Source organism: Hypanus sabinus, chromosome 21 (genome assembly GCF_030144855.1).
Source record: "Hypanus sabinus isolate sHypSab1 chromosome 21, sHypSab1.hap1, whole genome shotgun sequence".
NCBI lineage: Eukaryota > Metazoa > Chordata > Chondrichthyes > Myliobatiformes > Dasyatidae > Hypanus > Hypanus sabinus.
This window is the reverse complement of record NC_082726.1, coordinates 23,406,811-23,424,080: the sequence shown is the minus strand read 5'-3', so window position 1 is coordinate 23,424,080 and position 17,270 is coordinate 23,406,811. Positions and strand designations below refer to the sequence as shown.

The 17,270-nt window shown below is 43.0% G+C and overlaps 1 protein-coding gene across 5 annotated transcripts in view; it reads right to left on the bottom strand.

The window, feature by feature from the left end:
• The window catches only part of cd276 (CD276 molecule), a 423,418-nt gene that overhangs the window by 143,826 nt on the left and 262,322 nt on the right, over positions 1–17,270 (bottom strand). For all 5 annotated transcript variants that reach the window (XM_059946178.1, XM_059946182.1, XM_059946183.1 and 2 more), the window contains exon 5: positions 6,908–7,042. In XM_059946178.1, coding sequence (XP_059802161.1) covers positions 6,908–7,042 — 135 coding nt within the window. The remainder of the gene's footprint in view (positions 1–6,907; positions 7,043–17,270) is intronic.

The window sequence follows — 17,270 nt, the reverse complement described above, 5'->3', positions numbered from 1 at the left end:
GTCAAGTCTTTACATATATTTAAGGCAGAGGTTAATAGATTTTTGATTGGTCAGGACATGAAGTGATCTGGGCAGAAGGCAGGAGCTTGGGGTTGAGAGGAAATATGCTGGAGCAGACTCAATGGGCTAAATGTCCTAATTCTGCTCCTATATCTTATGGTCTTATGTTTATCAATGGCCATGATGAGGCCAAAGTTAGGTAAGAGGAGCAACACCTCATATTTTGTCTGGGTAGACTCCAACATTGATTTCTATAACTGCCAGTAATCTCTAAGACTTCACTCCTTCTCTCTTTTTGCATTCCTCATGCTGGTTACCTCTTCTCTTCCCCTCACATACCTACCATCTCCCTTTAGTGCCCTTCTTCCATGATCCATTTTTTCTAGCCTATTAGATACCTTCTTCTTCTTCAGTTTTTACCTCTTCCACCAATCATCTCCCATCTTGTTACTTTGTTCCTCTCCTCCACCCAACCACCTTCCCCCTCACCTGGTTTCATCTATTACCTTCCAGCTTCTTATTTAATTCCCCTCCCCACACCTTTGACACTCACCCACCTTCTCCCTCATATGGTCTCAACTATCATCTACCAGCTTGTACTCCCTCTCTCCCTCAACTTATTCTGGCTTCTGCTCACTTCTTTTCCAGTCCTGCCAGAGTGGCTCAGCCCAAAACATTTATTCCTCTCCATAGATGCTGCCTGAGTTACTGAATTTCTCAATCAATTCATGTGTGGTGGGAAAATCATTAATTCATGTATAATAATTATTCCAAAGAGCGGAACTTGCCGCTGTAGGAAATGGTCAAGGTAGATAAAGTTCAACGAGATATCTGCTAACAATGTGAGATGACTTAAATGCTACCTTGCAAATTCATGAATATTGCACTGAAAGCCAGTCTAAAGCATTTGCGAAGAGAGTTGTCTCAGCAATTTGGCTGACATTTTACTCGATTAAGTTTCACTGGAAGTATCTCTAAGTGGGTTAAGAGGAAACTCAACCAGCACTTGAAGCAAAGCAGAAGAGGGATGTGATGGTATTCGATAAAAAGAGGTGAAAGTGGAGCTGTCATTCAGCCAGGAACCAGTCTATAGGGCAGTCTATGCCTGTGCTATTATCACCCTGAAATAGTGATTCTTTATGACTTGCTCCTTAGCATCAGCTATTACCACATTACTCATAGCTTTTATGATCTGTCATTTTTCTTCAGCGATGGTAACAGACTGTTTCTCAGCCTGTACACTGCGCCAGACCTGAAATGCATATTCTATGATTTGAAAGAGAGTGCTTCAACAAACAGGGAAATGTCATCAATGCACACCCTATTTTCAAGTATTTCTGAGCACATTTGTGATTAGTATCATTGCTGCATTGAACCATGGCTCTAGAATTCATTCACGTTAAAATGGAAGGTTTAGAAGCAATGCAATGTATGTTAACTATTAAATTGTTGACAGGCAAAACATGATGATCAAGTAAAACTAAATATCATGCTGAATACAAAGAATGTACTGAAATAGAATCATTTAATTACAACATCTTAAACCTATACCGGCTTTCCAATGATCCTTTTCAATGATTTCCCTGCACCACACCCTCTCTCAAAGTTCAAAGAAAATTATCACCAATGTATGTACATACAGTGTATGTCACTATATTCTACCCTAAGGTTTGTTTTTTTTGCAGTTATTCACAGTAGAACAAAGAAATACAATAGAATGCAAACAAAAAAAAAAAATGAGAAACAAGAGAAAATTTGCAGATGTTGGAAATCCAGAGCAACACATGCATAAACTGCTGGAGGAACTCAGCAGGCCAGGGAGAACCGATGGAAAAGAGTAAACTGTTTCGGGCTGAGACCCTTCAGTAGGACTGGAGAAAAAAGATGAAAAGTCAGAGTGTGATGTAAATAATGAGAGAATGTGTTATGGTCCGGTCCGGAGCATGCATTCCGGGTCTTGATCCGGTCCGCGGACACCGGACTCCAGGTCTTGTAGCAATCCGTCCTTTCATCTTTGAGCCCAATTAGTCACATCTGTGGATCATCGTGGCTTTTTTGGACTCAAGGAGGTGCACCTGATGCCCACCAGCTGGTGGTGTATATAGGGGGCTCTGGGACTGAGTGGAGTTGGGGGTTGCCCTGACTTGGAGTTCCCCTTGTTACAGATGAGTTCTTTGAGTAAGTCTGGCAGTCACCCTGGACCTATTTCCCTTCCTATCCCTTGCCTCTGTTGGGCAAGCTTGGCCGGACTGCTTTTGCCTGGTGGGGGACTCTGCCCCTTTCCATCCCTTGCTGCTGATGGGTTGTGCCCTGCAACCTACCCAGGTGCCCTGTGCCCTGCTCAGGCCCGTGTGTTCCTGCCTGGGAGGTCCGGGCCCTGCCTAGGAGCTATGTGGCCTGCCCAGAGGTCTCTGCCCCTACCTATCCCTCGCTGCCGATGGGTTGTACCCCGCGACCTGCTCAGGCCCCCGTGTTCCTGCCTGGGAGGTCCGGGCCCTGCCTAGGAGTTATGCGGCCTGCCCAGTGAACTCCAAGACCCCGCCTTGCCTGAACTCCAAGACTCTCCTGGAACCCCAGAATCACCTTGAACGTCATGTCCCTCACCCACTCCACGGTCACCACATCTTGTCTATCGTTCAGTTGTTCCCATCCTGCCCCTAGTGCCTGAGTCCTGAACTCGGGTCCAGCCTCCTGTCGCCTTATGACAGAATGTGAGTTCTCACATGCCCATCAAACCCTTGTCCTGCCATCCACCTACTCTAGGGTTAGTTTACATTCAATAATGAATTACTAGCACAAATGCCCGGAAAATGGAACAGCTAGAGGAAACCCCTCGGGTCACAGGAAGAAGAAGAAGAAAGAGATGGTGGAGGGGTACAGAATGAATACTATAAGTTTGTTAGTTTCATCAAAGTATAGGATTAAACAGAAGGAGAAAAAGAGAGAGGAAATGAGGCAGGAGAAGGATTGATGTATGATCAGAGAGAAAAAGGGGGCATGAAGAAAGAGAGAGAGGGGAGAAAGGGAGAGAGGAAGTGGGGGAGAGTGGGATAAGGAGGAGGAAGAAAGAAGAGAGAGCATAGGTAAGAAGCAGAGAATGGGGAGGAGGGGGATTAAGAGTGTCAGGAGAAGAAAAGAGCAGGGGAGAAAGATAGGGAGAGAGGAGTGTGGAGGTGAGGGAAAAGTGAGAGGGAGGAGACAGAGAGACATTAGGGAGGATGGAGAGAGTGAGAGAGAGAAAGATCAGAACTAGAAGGGAGGAGAAAACTGAGTAAAAGGGATGACTTGAAACATCAACAACTCCTTTCCCTGCACAGATGCTGCTCAACCTGTTGAATTCCGCCTGAGATTGTTTAATGCTCCAGCATCTGCAGTCTCATGTATCTCCTCCTCCTGGTGTGGGCTCACATCTAAGTCTCTCAGTTAAATGGACATAGAGCTCGCATCAGATTATCTATTTAGAGATACAGCATGACAATAGGCCCTTCCGGTTCAACATTTCCATGCTGCCCAATCACACCCATGTGACCAAATAACCTACATACTGTCTCGTATGTTGTAATATGAGTATTATTAAAAGTAAGTTAACACTAATTGGGAAGCTGTTGATAGCAAGAGGTGGGATCCGGGGTTGGCGGGGTCTTTACTTTCGCTCTTTTTACTCCCGGTATGCATTGTATCTAGTTCCTCCACCCAGGCCACACGAGGTACCTGGAAGCCTCTGTATTGTAAATACCGTTTGCCGTCCCAGATTAAGATGCTCTTTTGGCCATCAAGTTGTCGAGTGGTCTTTTTGTAAAGTAGAAGTTACCACATATTTTTGGTAAACTGGTTTTGTGGACGGGTCGGCCCCGTTTTCGATCGGGAGCTGTGAGCGGGTGAGGAGCCTCGTGTTCGGATGGCTGCGTTCGGAACGGTCGGTGTGTTCGACAAGCAAATCGTGGTGTGGCCGGAGTACGAGGAAAGGTTGGGCCACTTTTTCTGTGCTAATGGAATTACTGAGGAGGCTAAGAAGCACTCTATTCTCCTGAGTGTGTGTGGGGCAAGGTCATACAAGCTGATACGGAACATAGCTATGCCGCGGAAACTGGGAGAAATTCCATACGACAAACAGATCAAGCTCGTGGGGAGCCACCACAATCCGAAGCCTTCAGTGATAGTTCAATGGTTCAAGTTTCACAGCCACATCTGGAAGCCAGGTCAGTCTGTGGGTGATTTTGTGGCCGAGCTTCGGCAGCTATCGGAGGATTGCGATTTCGGAGCCGTGTTGAATGACATGCTCTGTGACAGATTAGTGTGCGGCATTAATAATGATGCCATACAAAGCCGCTTGTTGGGGGAAACCCCACCGTTGACTTTCAAGACAGCCCTAGAGATTGCTGAAGGCATGGAGTTGGCAATTAATAATGCCAAGGATATACAGAAAGGATATGGGGGGTCGCGGTCGATGGCAGTGCTCCAAGTCAGGAGGGAGACTGGTAAACAGGAAAAGTGGGTAAAATGTTTTCAGTGTGGAGGAACGCACTATGCAAATGTTTGTAAATTCCAAGATACTGTCTGCCATGCTTGTAGCAAGAAGGGACATTTCGTTAAAAAGTGCAGGAGCATAAAGGGTAAGGTTAAGCCTGGGCAGTGGAAAGCTCAGCAGGCTCAGGCAGCCTCACACCATCTAGGAGAAGCAGACGAGGAGGCAGCATGTGCCTACAACATGTCTGAGGTGGAAACGGATGAGAGACCACCTGAACCATATTATGCCACAGTCACTGTCACGGGAAAGGACATTAAGTTTGAGATTGATTCAGGGGCTACTGCATCGGTCATTAGTGAGGAGACCTACAGGAGGACATGGGGATCCAACCTGCCTCCCATCAGACCGTCTAAGCTCCAACTCAGGACCTATACAGGGCAGCCCATACCTCATTTAGGGGTGTTATATGTGGATATTTCGGCTGGGGGCCAGAAGGCCGAAGCCAGGCTGGTGATAGCTAAGAGCAGTGGGCCCAATCTTCTGGGCTGCGAATGGCTTCGCAAAATCCAGCTCAACTGGCATGCACACATGACGGAAGAGCGTGAGGCGCAGCGTGCAGATGAAGTCACCGATGGCAATGTGAGTGACAGACATAGTCCGGACACATTTGAGAGTGAGCTCGCAGCGCAGCTTGCGGCTCTTCAGCCTATTACCGGAACAATTAAAGTTACTCCCTCGGCACTGAAAGCCAGCACGCCACTTCCAGTACGGCAAAGCAGTGACCCAGCTTTTGCACCACCTGCCCAGTTGCAGCAAGGTGCATCTCTGCCTGATGATCCCGTTAACAGGAACCTGCATGTGAAGCCAATGGTAACAGTAGCAAACAGGGCACCCACAGACGATGTAAGAACAGAGCCTCCAGGACTTTCAGACAAGCATTCAGAAAGCACTCTAAGTGATTTGACAAAGAAAGTAGAATTTTCTGGAGGCAGTGGCCCCCTGGGAATCCATGTGGTGCCTTTTAACTCTACGCTGAGTGGAAGATTCCTTGGCCTGAATATTCGTGGTATTGAAGAGAGCAGCCATTCAAGAAAAGAGAACTTGCTCCAGGAGAATGAATGTATCATCAAAATCAATGACTGTGATTTAACACACAAGACCTTTGTTCAGGCATAAGAGGTTTTCCAAAATGCATTGCGATTTCCTGCTGTTGAACTCCAGATAGTTCCAAGTTATAACAAGGAACTCTATGAAAAATTTGCAATTGTGTCTATTCTGAGCCACGGTCAAAAAACCAAAGTTCCTTCTTCAGTGCGTTCCAAGCTAGGTGGCAAATCTGCAGATGTCATTTTGTCCCAATAATGCTGAGAATAGCTTGCCACCGATTTCAAAGAAGCTCAGTAGTCCAAAACAGTTAAGGAGCAATGACCACTTAATGCATACCAGGAAAGCGTGTCCACCAGTGACTTTGCTAGAGGGAGAGACACTGGCAGAGGGGGCAGAGTCCCCTGAAGAGGATGGGCATTCTCACGTGGACACGCAGACCCCTCTCGTGTCCCCAACACTAGATCCACCCAAAACATCCTCACCAGCGGTGCCTGCTGGGTCACTGGGGGTAGTGTGTAGATCGCAGCGCTCTCACAAACCTCCTGACAGATTGAATCTTTGACTGGATAGTTTCTTTTGTTGTTAGATTGAATGTTGAATTTGCCTTTTTTTAGGTGTTTTTGTATTGGTAAACTGTTGCTAATGATACCACTGTTTTTATTTCCCAGTTCTTCTATGTTGGGGAATGTTGGATTTTAAAGGGGGAGAAGTGTTGTAATATGAGTATTATTAAAAGTAAGTTAATGCTAATTGGGAAGCTGTTGGTAACAAGAGGCGGGATCCGGGGTTGGCGGGGTCTTTACTTCCGTTCTTTTTACTCCCAGTATGCATTGTATATAGTTCCTCCACCCAGGCCGCACGAGGTACCTGGAAGCCTCTGTATTGTAAATATCATTGGCCGTCCCAGATAAAGATGCGCTTTTGGTGATCAAGTTGTCGAGTGATCTTTTTGTAAAGTAGAAGTTACCACACCGTATGTCTTTGGAATGAGGGAGGAAACCAGAAGGTCATGGGAAGAAAGTATGGATTTATAGACAGTGGCAGCATTGGACCCGGGTTGCTGGCACTGCAATAGTGTTGTGCTAACCACTATGAAGCTACCATGCCAACCCCGTCAAGGGAACATCATGCGAATGATTGATTTGCCCTCTCCTTCAGAGCACAGACTCTCAAGCTTTTCAGTCTGCATGGGTGTGAATCAATGAGTCAGTCTTCAATGCACATCTCAGCAGATGATTATTCATAATCCACTGATCAATGGAGAATGTGGTATAGGCAGTATTGAGCAGGTGCAGTTAATGGCCCTTACAGAAACTAAAGCGCAGGACTCACCTCCTTCATTCTCCTTGCAACTCTGCTGTATCTTCCGCCTGCACACATAGCCCAGGGCACCCAACAGTACCAGCAGACACACAGAGAGTCCAATTGTCAGCCATAAAGCAACTGCTGGGAATTTCAGGTGCTGCCCTGTGGAAAAGGATAGAAAGCAAGTCAGTCAATGCACTGAAAAATAACAACAGAACTTAATTCTGATATGTTTGCAGCTGAGAACATCTGATTCCTTGTTGAAACATATTACAGCAAAACCCCAATAATCTGCAACCCGATGGCTCGAAAATCACAGTGATTCATCAATGGTTCACCTATACCAGACAATGTGTTCCCATGTATTGTGGCCCCAGTACCCTCACTGCCTTGAAGCTCACTGGGCCCTAGTTCCTGCAGTTTCTTGAAACTTCACCAGGATCCTGGTCCCCACACTCCTCTGAAACTCAACAGCTTTGGTTCTCCAAAGCCTTTGAAAATCATCCAGTTTGTACAGGCAGATATCATTACAATATTTAAAAGATATGAAGGATATGTGCCAAACATGATTAGTAATATTTAGGCATCTTGACTGGCATGGATGAATTGGACTAAAGTGCCCGTTTCCATGCTGTCTCACTCTATGAATCCCCTCTCTTTCTGCAAAAACACCTCTCTACCCAGGTTTTTGGTCATCTGTCAAAATATGTGGCAAATGCACGAGAGATGTCGCAAATGCTGTAAATCTGAAGCAACATACACAAGATGCTGGAGGAACTCAGCGAGTCAGACAGCATCATTCAAAATGGATGAATGGTTAATGTTGCAGGCCAAGACTCTTCAGGAGGTCCTGATGAAGGGTCTCATGCCAAAACATTGATGCTGCCTGACCTGCTGAGTTTCTCCAGCATTTTGTGTGTGTCTCTGGCTTTGTATCAAATGCTGTTTCTCAACCTTTGAATATAGGACATCTTACTTCATTAACGTACCATCTCAATGGCAATTATTTTTAGATGTAAATATGGGCAAGACCCATAGCTGAGAAATAAATTTAAAATAGAAAATTAGTTAGAAGGCATTCCTTCTGAAACTGCTCATATTTGTGCCAATTATTCCTTACTCACAAATGTGCATAGGCACTATTGAATATGTTGAACTCTAACCTAATTTGCTAATCTGCATTGCTATTTGGTCATTGTTGCTGGTGCTTAACCCTGGACTCCCTACCCCTCAACACTACGGAAGCACCTTCAGTAGAAGGGCGTCAGAGGTATAAGGATGTGGCTCAAAGGAAACTAAGGATGGTTAATAGGTTCCGGGGCTATCAGCAATACTTACATTCTGGTGAATAATCAAAAATCCTTTCTCCACATTCATATCAGCAGAAGGCACCTTTTTCATTCCACAATGTTTTTTTTAACTACAAAAATTTGTTCTTAATGTTAATGACTCTGCTTTGTACTGGTTTAAAGGAGCTAAACACTCCGAGCTTGATTTAGCACCTGCGCATTACCTTGTAAGTAAGAGCAGATTGTATGTGGGTGTCTGCTGATCTGCATTAATTAAACCAGGGTTTTCCCCAAGCACGTCAGGCCTGTTGTCATCACTTACCAACTGCTCAAGCATTCCATTTAAAATCACAATGTCAAAGTCTTTAAAAATAATTGTTCCCTCCTGTGGGCAACTTAAAAGGTGAAGTACAACTGTGCTAGAAACTCGGATGTTTTATAGTCCGTAACAAACCCCTGGCTGAACTCGTAGCTAAGGTCTGTAAAAAGATGTTGCAAAAAAAAAAGCCCCATTAACAACACAAGTCTTCTTCAAATTTAGATGTTACATGTTAAAAGACAACTTGTCGACAAGTGATTTCAATTGGTGCTTGAATCACTCTGCAACTTGTATTGCAAGCATGAGTCCTTCAACGGTCTACTCTCTGCTACCAAATTAATAGAGTTCAACAGAGTCATAGCAATGGCATTGGCATGGACTGCCACTTGGGTAAATGGCCAGGGTCTTGCAGGTCCTTCACTTGAAAGGAGAGAACAAAAGCAACTCTAATTGTCACAAGAATGAGCAAGTTAGGAAAAAGCAAAGCGGAGCTGGCTGAGGGCTTCGTCCAGAAAATCAAAAAGAAAACACGGGTGCTGAAAATCTGAAATAAAACAGAAAGTGCTGGGAAAACTCTGCAGGTCAGGAAGAGGAAAGACAGAGTTAACATATCAAGTCAAAGATCTCAGGGTTATAGAGTGGTGCTGCATGAAAACAGAGTCTTGGACCCATTAGGCTGCACATCTAAGCATTTGTCCATGTTTGACCCATATCTTTCTAAATTATTGCTGTCCAAGTACACATCTTAACAATGCTCTCTGATAAATCGTTCCATGTACACACCACCTTCTACATGAAAACATTAAGTCATTCCCCTCTCACCTTAGACACATAGCTTCCAGTTTTCTAGTTTCCCTGTCTCAATTGCATACACCATCATGCTACCATGTGAGTTGTGCGTGGCTCACTAAAAGAAAACACAAATTTAGACCTGTATTTCTGATTCCCATGTCTTCCTTTGAATTAGTTTAATGTTTTTAAGTTACAAAACCTATCACAGGTGATGAGGTATTTTTAGAATGAACCTGAGACGGCTACCAACTTAATGAAGTGCAACAAGACATTTAAGCTTAAAAAAAGTGCAGCGAGGAACGGCGAGTAAAAAGACAGCCCAGCGCATGCAGGCAGTTAAATTTAAAAAGAGGGTAAAAAACAGAAGAATTCACAGGTTTGTAAAATGAGTACAGCGTGATAACAATCATTTTGAAAAAGCAAAACTGTCCGGTTACATCGGAAGAATTGACACGGTTGATTACACTAAAGATAACTAGAATTCATAAGCTAAGCAAATCTAATAATACTTTAAAGCAAATGAAATAGCCAATGAGAAAGAAGTGCCAATTTTGCTGAGTGCACTTAAAGGCATATTGTTTGCTTTGAAGTTTGATAGCTCCAACCACACCAGCAGGCATGAGCTTTGCTGCTATTGTCAAAATAATGCAGGTACATTACAACTGAAGCCATTGTTGATTCCAGAATGCTTCAGGGTTCATAAGTGGAATCAAAAGGAAGAGAAGTCTATTTCAGCTACATGACTGAATTAAACAGATTTTCTGAGCACTAACAGTTCAGTAATGAGCTGGAGTCTGCACATTCTCCCTTTTACTGTGTGAGTTTTCTCCGAGTGCTCTCCATTGTACCAAAATCTCAAAGATATGCAGTAGACAGGTTAAATGGCTACTGCAAGCTACTGGCGGCACAGTAGCATAGCGGTGAGTGCAATGCTTTACAACACTGCTGTAGGATGAAGGTTCGATTCCCACCACTGTCTGGAAGGAGTTCATATGTTCTTCCCTGACTGTGTGGGCTTCCTACAGGTGCTCCAGTTTCCAACCACATTCAAAAGATATATGGTTAGGGTTGGTGAGCTGTGGGCATGCTATGTTGGCGCTGGAAGCGTGGTGACACTTGCAGGTTGCTCAGCACAACCCTCGCTGATTTGGTTTGATGCAAACAACATATTTTATTGTATTCTTCAAAGTACATGTGACAAATAAAATAACCTTTTCCCCTAGTGTGGAGGTAAGTGGTATAGTTTGGGGGAATTGAAGGGAGAGTAAAATTCAAAGACTATGAATGCATGTTGATGGATGGCGTGGACTAGATGGGCTGAAAGGCCTGTTCCCATGAACACGATAGACCCAAGGGCATCAACTTCTACCAGTGATTAATTAGATTTAATGATTTTACTTTCAAATTTCAAATATTTTCTTGCAATGTATGAGACCAGTTAGGTTCTAAAGTCTAAGTTGCTTCTTAAAGCAATTCCATCAACCCCATTTCTCCACTAATTCCATATGACCCCTTTGTTCTCACATGTTCTTCGACTGCCTCCTGATTCCCTTACAACCTGACCACAATAGTGGCAAATCACAGTTGCCACCTAACCCTCTAAAATAACTTTAAGAAAGTATACCTTTAAGAAAATAAATTGGAGTGCCTGGGAGGAATCCCATGCGGTCACAGGGAATATATGCAAACTCCATGCGGACATCACCCGAGGACCTGGCTCTCTGAAGCTCTGAAGCAGCGGCACTAATAGCTGAAGCTCCCTTTATTACCTGGGAAGGAGGGGTGGTGGGGTGCCATATCATCTATCCATAAACTCAAGTCTCCTACAACAGAAACTTTGTCAATACTACTCTGAGCAGTGAAGGGCAATTTATATTTCGACAGACTCAACATGTTACAATCAGAAGCCAAGAATAAATGACTTTATTATTGAATGTTTAATTATATCCCTGAATGAATTTGTTACACACAGAAATCGCTTTTTTGACAAATTGGGATTTATTTGCCCGGCTGTGTGCAATAGTTTGTGCTCCTGTCCCAGGCCTCTCGCTCTCTACTGCTCCTCCGAGTGTGATTATCTGATTAATGTCAGGTTGCAGCCAGTATTTATTGCACCGCAGACTCTAATCTGTTTGAAATTGGGTAGTGGCGAGCTGAAATTTATAGCAATAGCATGTCAATATAACAAGTCTAATGAAGAGAAGGGAGACACAATCACTTGAGAGAGGTGAGGCGTTAAATGCTAGGAACAAAGGATGCATCTAAAGCAAGGTCAGTAAGGTAAGGCAGAGGCTGTAATGGTTCATCTCAGCGCAGCTTCCTTAGCCACTGGCTCCAATGCACAAGATTTAAAGAGACGGCTTCCATTATCACCATCGGGGACGAGCCCTCTTCTCATTAGTACCCTCAGGAAGGAGATACAAATTCCTGCAGGCACACACGCTCTGTTCAAGGAACCATTTCTTCCTCTCTAGCATCAGATTTCAGAATGGTCTGCGAATCTCTGAACACTACTTCACTATTCCTCCTTTGCACTACTTATCTTCATTTTTCATTGATTCTGTTACGGTTATTATTTTATAGATTTGTTGAGTTCTCCCACAAGAAAATGAATCTCAGGATTGTATATGGTGACAAGTACGTACTTTGATAATAAAATATACTTTGAACTTGTATCTATTTATTTTTATTGTAACTTACAAATACAGGAACATTACAGCACAGTACAGGCCCTTCAGTCTATGATGTTACACCAACCTCTTAAACAACTCTAAGATCAACCCGTTCCTCCCTCATAGCCCTTCATTTTCCCTCATCCATGTGCCTGTCCCTGAAATGTCGCTAATTTATCTGCCTCCGCCAGCACTCCTGGCAACGTCATCTACTCTCAGGACATCAGAATTACATAAACTGCAAAATTAAATGAATAGTGCAAAAGCCAAAGGAATAGCAAAGTGAAGGGTCTCAGACTGAAATGTTGACTCTTTATACTTTTTCTACAGATGCTGCCTGACCTGCACAGTTCCTCCAGCACTTTGTATGTGTCTACTCCGGATTTCCAGCATCAGCAGGACCTCGTGTTTATTGGTGTTCATCTGTACATGGATCATTCGTAAATCCGATACAAGAGAGGAAGAAGCAGTTTCTGAATCCTTGAGTGTGGGTCTCCAGGCTCCTGTACCTCTTCCCTGGTTTATTTATTATTTACTGTATTTAGAGATACAACACAGAACCAGGCCCTTCCAGTCCAATAAACCACACTGCCAAGCAACACACCTATTTAACCCTAGCCTAATCTTAGGACAATTTACAATGACCAATTAACCTATTAACTGGTACGTGGGAAGAAAGCGGAGCACCTGGAGGAAACGAACAGGTTCACGGTGAAGGACCAAGGCATCGACAAAGGATGCCGAAATTAACTCCGAATTCTGATTCCTTGAGCTGTAATAATTCTGCACTAACCGCTATGCTACTGTGGCGCCCACATACTGATGATAGCAATGAGAAGGCATGGATGAGATGGACTGAAGGGCCTGTTTCCATGAAGTGGATATAAGGGAAGATAGATGAAATGTGGTTTGCATCTTGGTAATGAATGGCGGCAAGAAGAAGGAGACATCATGTATGAATTGTTTAACAAGAAAGGACAGGGATACTTGTTAAATACTTGTTGATACTTGTTAAAGACAAGGATACTTATTGCATTGATGAGCGGGAAAATGTCTCAAGTGGCTTTCAGATGAGGGAGTAGGAAGATGGAGAAGTGAAAGCAGCTGGATTGGTTTGCCATGAACAGAGGTTCAGAGGCCATAATCACAGACTGTTATGACAGGAGATGAGGAGAAGCCATCCACAATAACACTGCAGTCTGTAACTAGATGACTCTGATTGAGTGGGAAGAAAGGCAGAGGCATAGGACAATAAAAGTTGTGCAAGTTGTTAGTTCTTTGAAAGGTAAAGGGGAGAAGGTTGAACTTGTTAAAGTAGATTAGATAAGTATGTGAAGGGGAGATCATTCACAGGAAAATTAGACAAAAAGTGTGAGACAGTGATCAACAAAGAGATTATGTTAGGGAGTATTCTCGAGTTTTGTGAATATAGCCGATATTAATTCACACAAGAACCAGACTTCAGTTTTTAAAGTAAGTTGTAAAGTAAAAGCAGTAAACTTAAATTAAAAGCACAGGCAGACCCATAGACTAAGAGATATGGTTTGCAAAATGGTGACCATGAAACGTTTTCATATGCATCAGCCAAATATTAAGACAACTGATTTATGTTAATTGGCCTGTATCAATCCAGGCAATTATAAGTTTAAATAATTTGCTCCATTGTAAACAAGTTTAAGGAAGCTTGCAACCAGACTTATGTTGCCAGTTAGCATATCAAACATCGTCACAGGTACAGGCTATCAAGAGTTGGGATGTTTGTGCATTCAGGATATTTGTACACTCAGAGAGCCAACTCCCACAAACAATAATCTTGGATGCCTAATTTCCGTGTTCAGAAACTTTTAGACTATCTATGTTAATTACTTTGTCCCAGAAAAAGTGATTGAATATTCAGAGGTGTCTCCCACTGTGGATATGTAATTCAAAGGAAGTATGTTCGGCTCAAAATACTTAAGTAAATAATGTCATTGTAACTATTGAAATTGTACTCTTTCCTTTCATTTTAAGCATATAAAAATGTGATAGACTTTTGAGTTTGTGAGACATTACCATGAGAGGTTCCAGAAGAACGCCTGCTTATCATGATCAACAAGGACTTCTTCATCACCTTGCTGCAATCGCATTTCTTCCTCAGCACTACCTACTACTTCACCTATCTTTGTATCAACCACAAACTTTGTGTCAAAGCCATCAATTCTATTATCTAAATCGTTGACAAATAACGTGAAAAGCAGCAGACCCAATACTGACCCCTGAGGAACACTACTAGTTACCGGCAGCCAACCAGAAAAGGTCCCTTTTATTCCCATTCACTTCCCACTCATCAGCCACTCCACAATCCATGCCAGTATCTATCCTGTAATGCCATAGGATTTTATCTTGTTAAGCAGTCTCGTGTGGCACATTATCAAATGCTTTCTGAAAATTCAAGTAAGTAACAGTCACTGCCTCTCCTTTGTCCACCCTGCTTGTTATTTCCTCAAAGAACTGTAATAGAATTATCAGGCAAGATTTCCCTTTACAGAAACCATGCTGACTTTGACTTATTTTATCATTAGTCTCTAAGAAGCTTGAAAACTCATCCTTAATAAAAAGACTCCAACACTTACCCAACCACTGAGGTTAGTCTAACTGACCTTTAATTTCCTTTCTTTTGCCTTCTTTCCTTCTTAAAGACCGGAGAGGCAATTGCAATCTTCCAGTCCTCCGGGACTATACCAGAATCAAGTGATTCTTGAAAGGCCATGACCAATCTATCTGCTATCTCTTCAGCAGCCTCTCTCAGGACTCTGGGATGTAGTCCATCTGGCCCAGGTGACTTATCCACCTTGAGACTTTTAAGTTTACCTTGCACTTTTTCCTTTATAATAGCAATGGGGCAATCACTCCTGCTCCCTGACACTCGCAGACCTTTACCACACTGCTGGTGTCTTTCACACAATTCTCACCTCCCTTTTACTCTTTACATAACTGAAAAGTTTTTGGTATCCTGCTTAATATTATTTGCTAGTCTGCCCCCATATTTCATCTTTTCCCTGCTTATAGTTCCTTTAGTTGCCTTTTGTTGAATTTTAAAAGCTTCCCAATCATCCAACTTCCCACTCACTTTTGCTACCTTATATGCCCTTTCCTTGGCTTCCTTTGTCAGTCACGATTGCCCACCTCTGCCATTTGAGAACTTCTTCCTCTGTGAGACATATCTATCCTGCACCTTGTGAACTATTCTCAGATACTTCAGCCATCTCTGCTCTGCCATCATCCCTGGGAGTATCCTCCACCAATCTACCTGGGCAAATTCCTCTCTCATGCCTCTGTAAGTCCCTTTATATCATTGTGATGCCGATACATGTGAATTCAATCATATTATGCCTCCTAAGTGTTCCTTTAAGTTGCTCCCTAGTAAAATCTGGGTTATTACACAACATGCAATAGCCTTTCCCTTAGTAGGCTCAAGCACAAGCTGTTCTAAAAAGCCATCTCATAGGCATTCAACAAATTCCCTCTCTTACAATCCAACACCAACCTGATTTCCCAGTCCCCTTCCCTATTGAAGTTCCCCATTACAATTGTATCATTATCCTTATTACATGTCTCTTCCAGCTCCCTTTGCAATTTCACCCAACATCTTGGCTACTATTTGGAGGCCTATATATGATTCCCATAATGTTTTTTTTTAACCCTTGCAATTTCTTAACTCTACCCACAAAGATTCAACATTCTCTGACCCGATGTCATCTCTTTCTAAAGATGTAATTCCATCTCTTACCAACAGAGCCACACCACCACCTGTGCCTTCCTGCCTGTGCTTTCAATGCAAAGTATATCCAGACATCCCACCCTGCAGAAACTCATTTCAGGGAGGTAGCACCCCTGACCCCACCCCCTGACCCCATATCCGCAACCCCCCCTACCCCCGGTCGTCCTCTAAGGATGTATGTAATACTTTGTTTAGTGATTTTGTCTAATCTGTAAACCAAATTGGGTAAATGCAGAAAATGTGACATTAAAATATGTACTTATATTATCATGGAGTCATTTTTTTATTTTATTACAACTTTAAGCAAGTCTACAGGGAGTTTGGCCTCATCGCGCAGGACATCAATAGAGCAGCTCCTTAGCAGCTAGCCAGCTAGTTTAAATAATGTTAGCTACGTTAATGAACGAATGACACCTGTTAAACTCACCTCAACATGTCTTTTACATTTTAACCCACCACGGGCAATAGAAAAGTCACTGTTGCAAACAGTGCAGCGAGCAACATTGTCATTATTTTTGAGGTCGACTGTAAAGCCCACCCACAGAGAAAACTGATAGGTCCACTTAGCACGAAGAGAGACCAATCAAGATGCTCCCTCTCACTCTCGCTCTTCCTCTCCCTCTCAAAAAAATCGATTTCCAGGATACTGTATATAATTTGTGGGCATCAGGGAGCCGCTATTAATATGCGAGAGACTCCCGGAACTTCCGGGAGAATTGGGATGTCTGGTATGTCCGTTGATGTTAAGATCCAAACTATAGCCTTCTTTCAGCCACCAGTTAGTGATGCCCACAATGTCATACCGCCAACTTCTAATTGCGCCACGAGTTTGTCCACATCCGGTATGATTGACCACATACTGCAACTCATTATTGACTCCATATCCTTTCCTTGAAATTTACTTTTTTAACCAAGAATTTGGTCACCTGGCCTAACAGTTCCTCATATAACAAGTTTGGGTTGATGATGCTCTTGTTAAGCCCCTTCAGATGATTTACAACTATTATATTGCTAGTTTATCACTGTCATATATACCAAGATACAGTGAAAGGCTTATCTTGCATACTGTTTATATATATCAAATCATACACAGTAAAACAATAGCAATGCAGAATAAAGTGTAAAAGTTACCAAAAAACCTCAGTTCAGGTAAATGAGGAAGTGCAATTTTTAATGTTAAAAGCACTGTATTGCACAGATTGCTAGAGTGGTAAAAGGTGTGTGGCATGCTTGTCTTTATTTGTCGAGGCATCACTATCAAGTGTCAGGTAGTTAAATTGCTCTGGCCATATGTGGAGCATTGCATTTAATTCTGGTTGCCCCCTTATAGTAAGTGTAGTGGTTACTTGAAAACAAACCAGACCCGCTGAGAGACTGAGCAAGGGTCTCAAAACTGTATGGTCCGCTTCCGAACAACTGAGTTCCAAGTTGCAAAAAATACAGTTGATCCCTTATTATGATACCAGTAAAGGCAAACAATCTTATGGCGATATGAGACCAATGAAACTTATGTAACCAAAATCAGAAAAATAACAAAATAAATGGGAAAAGAATAATT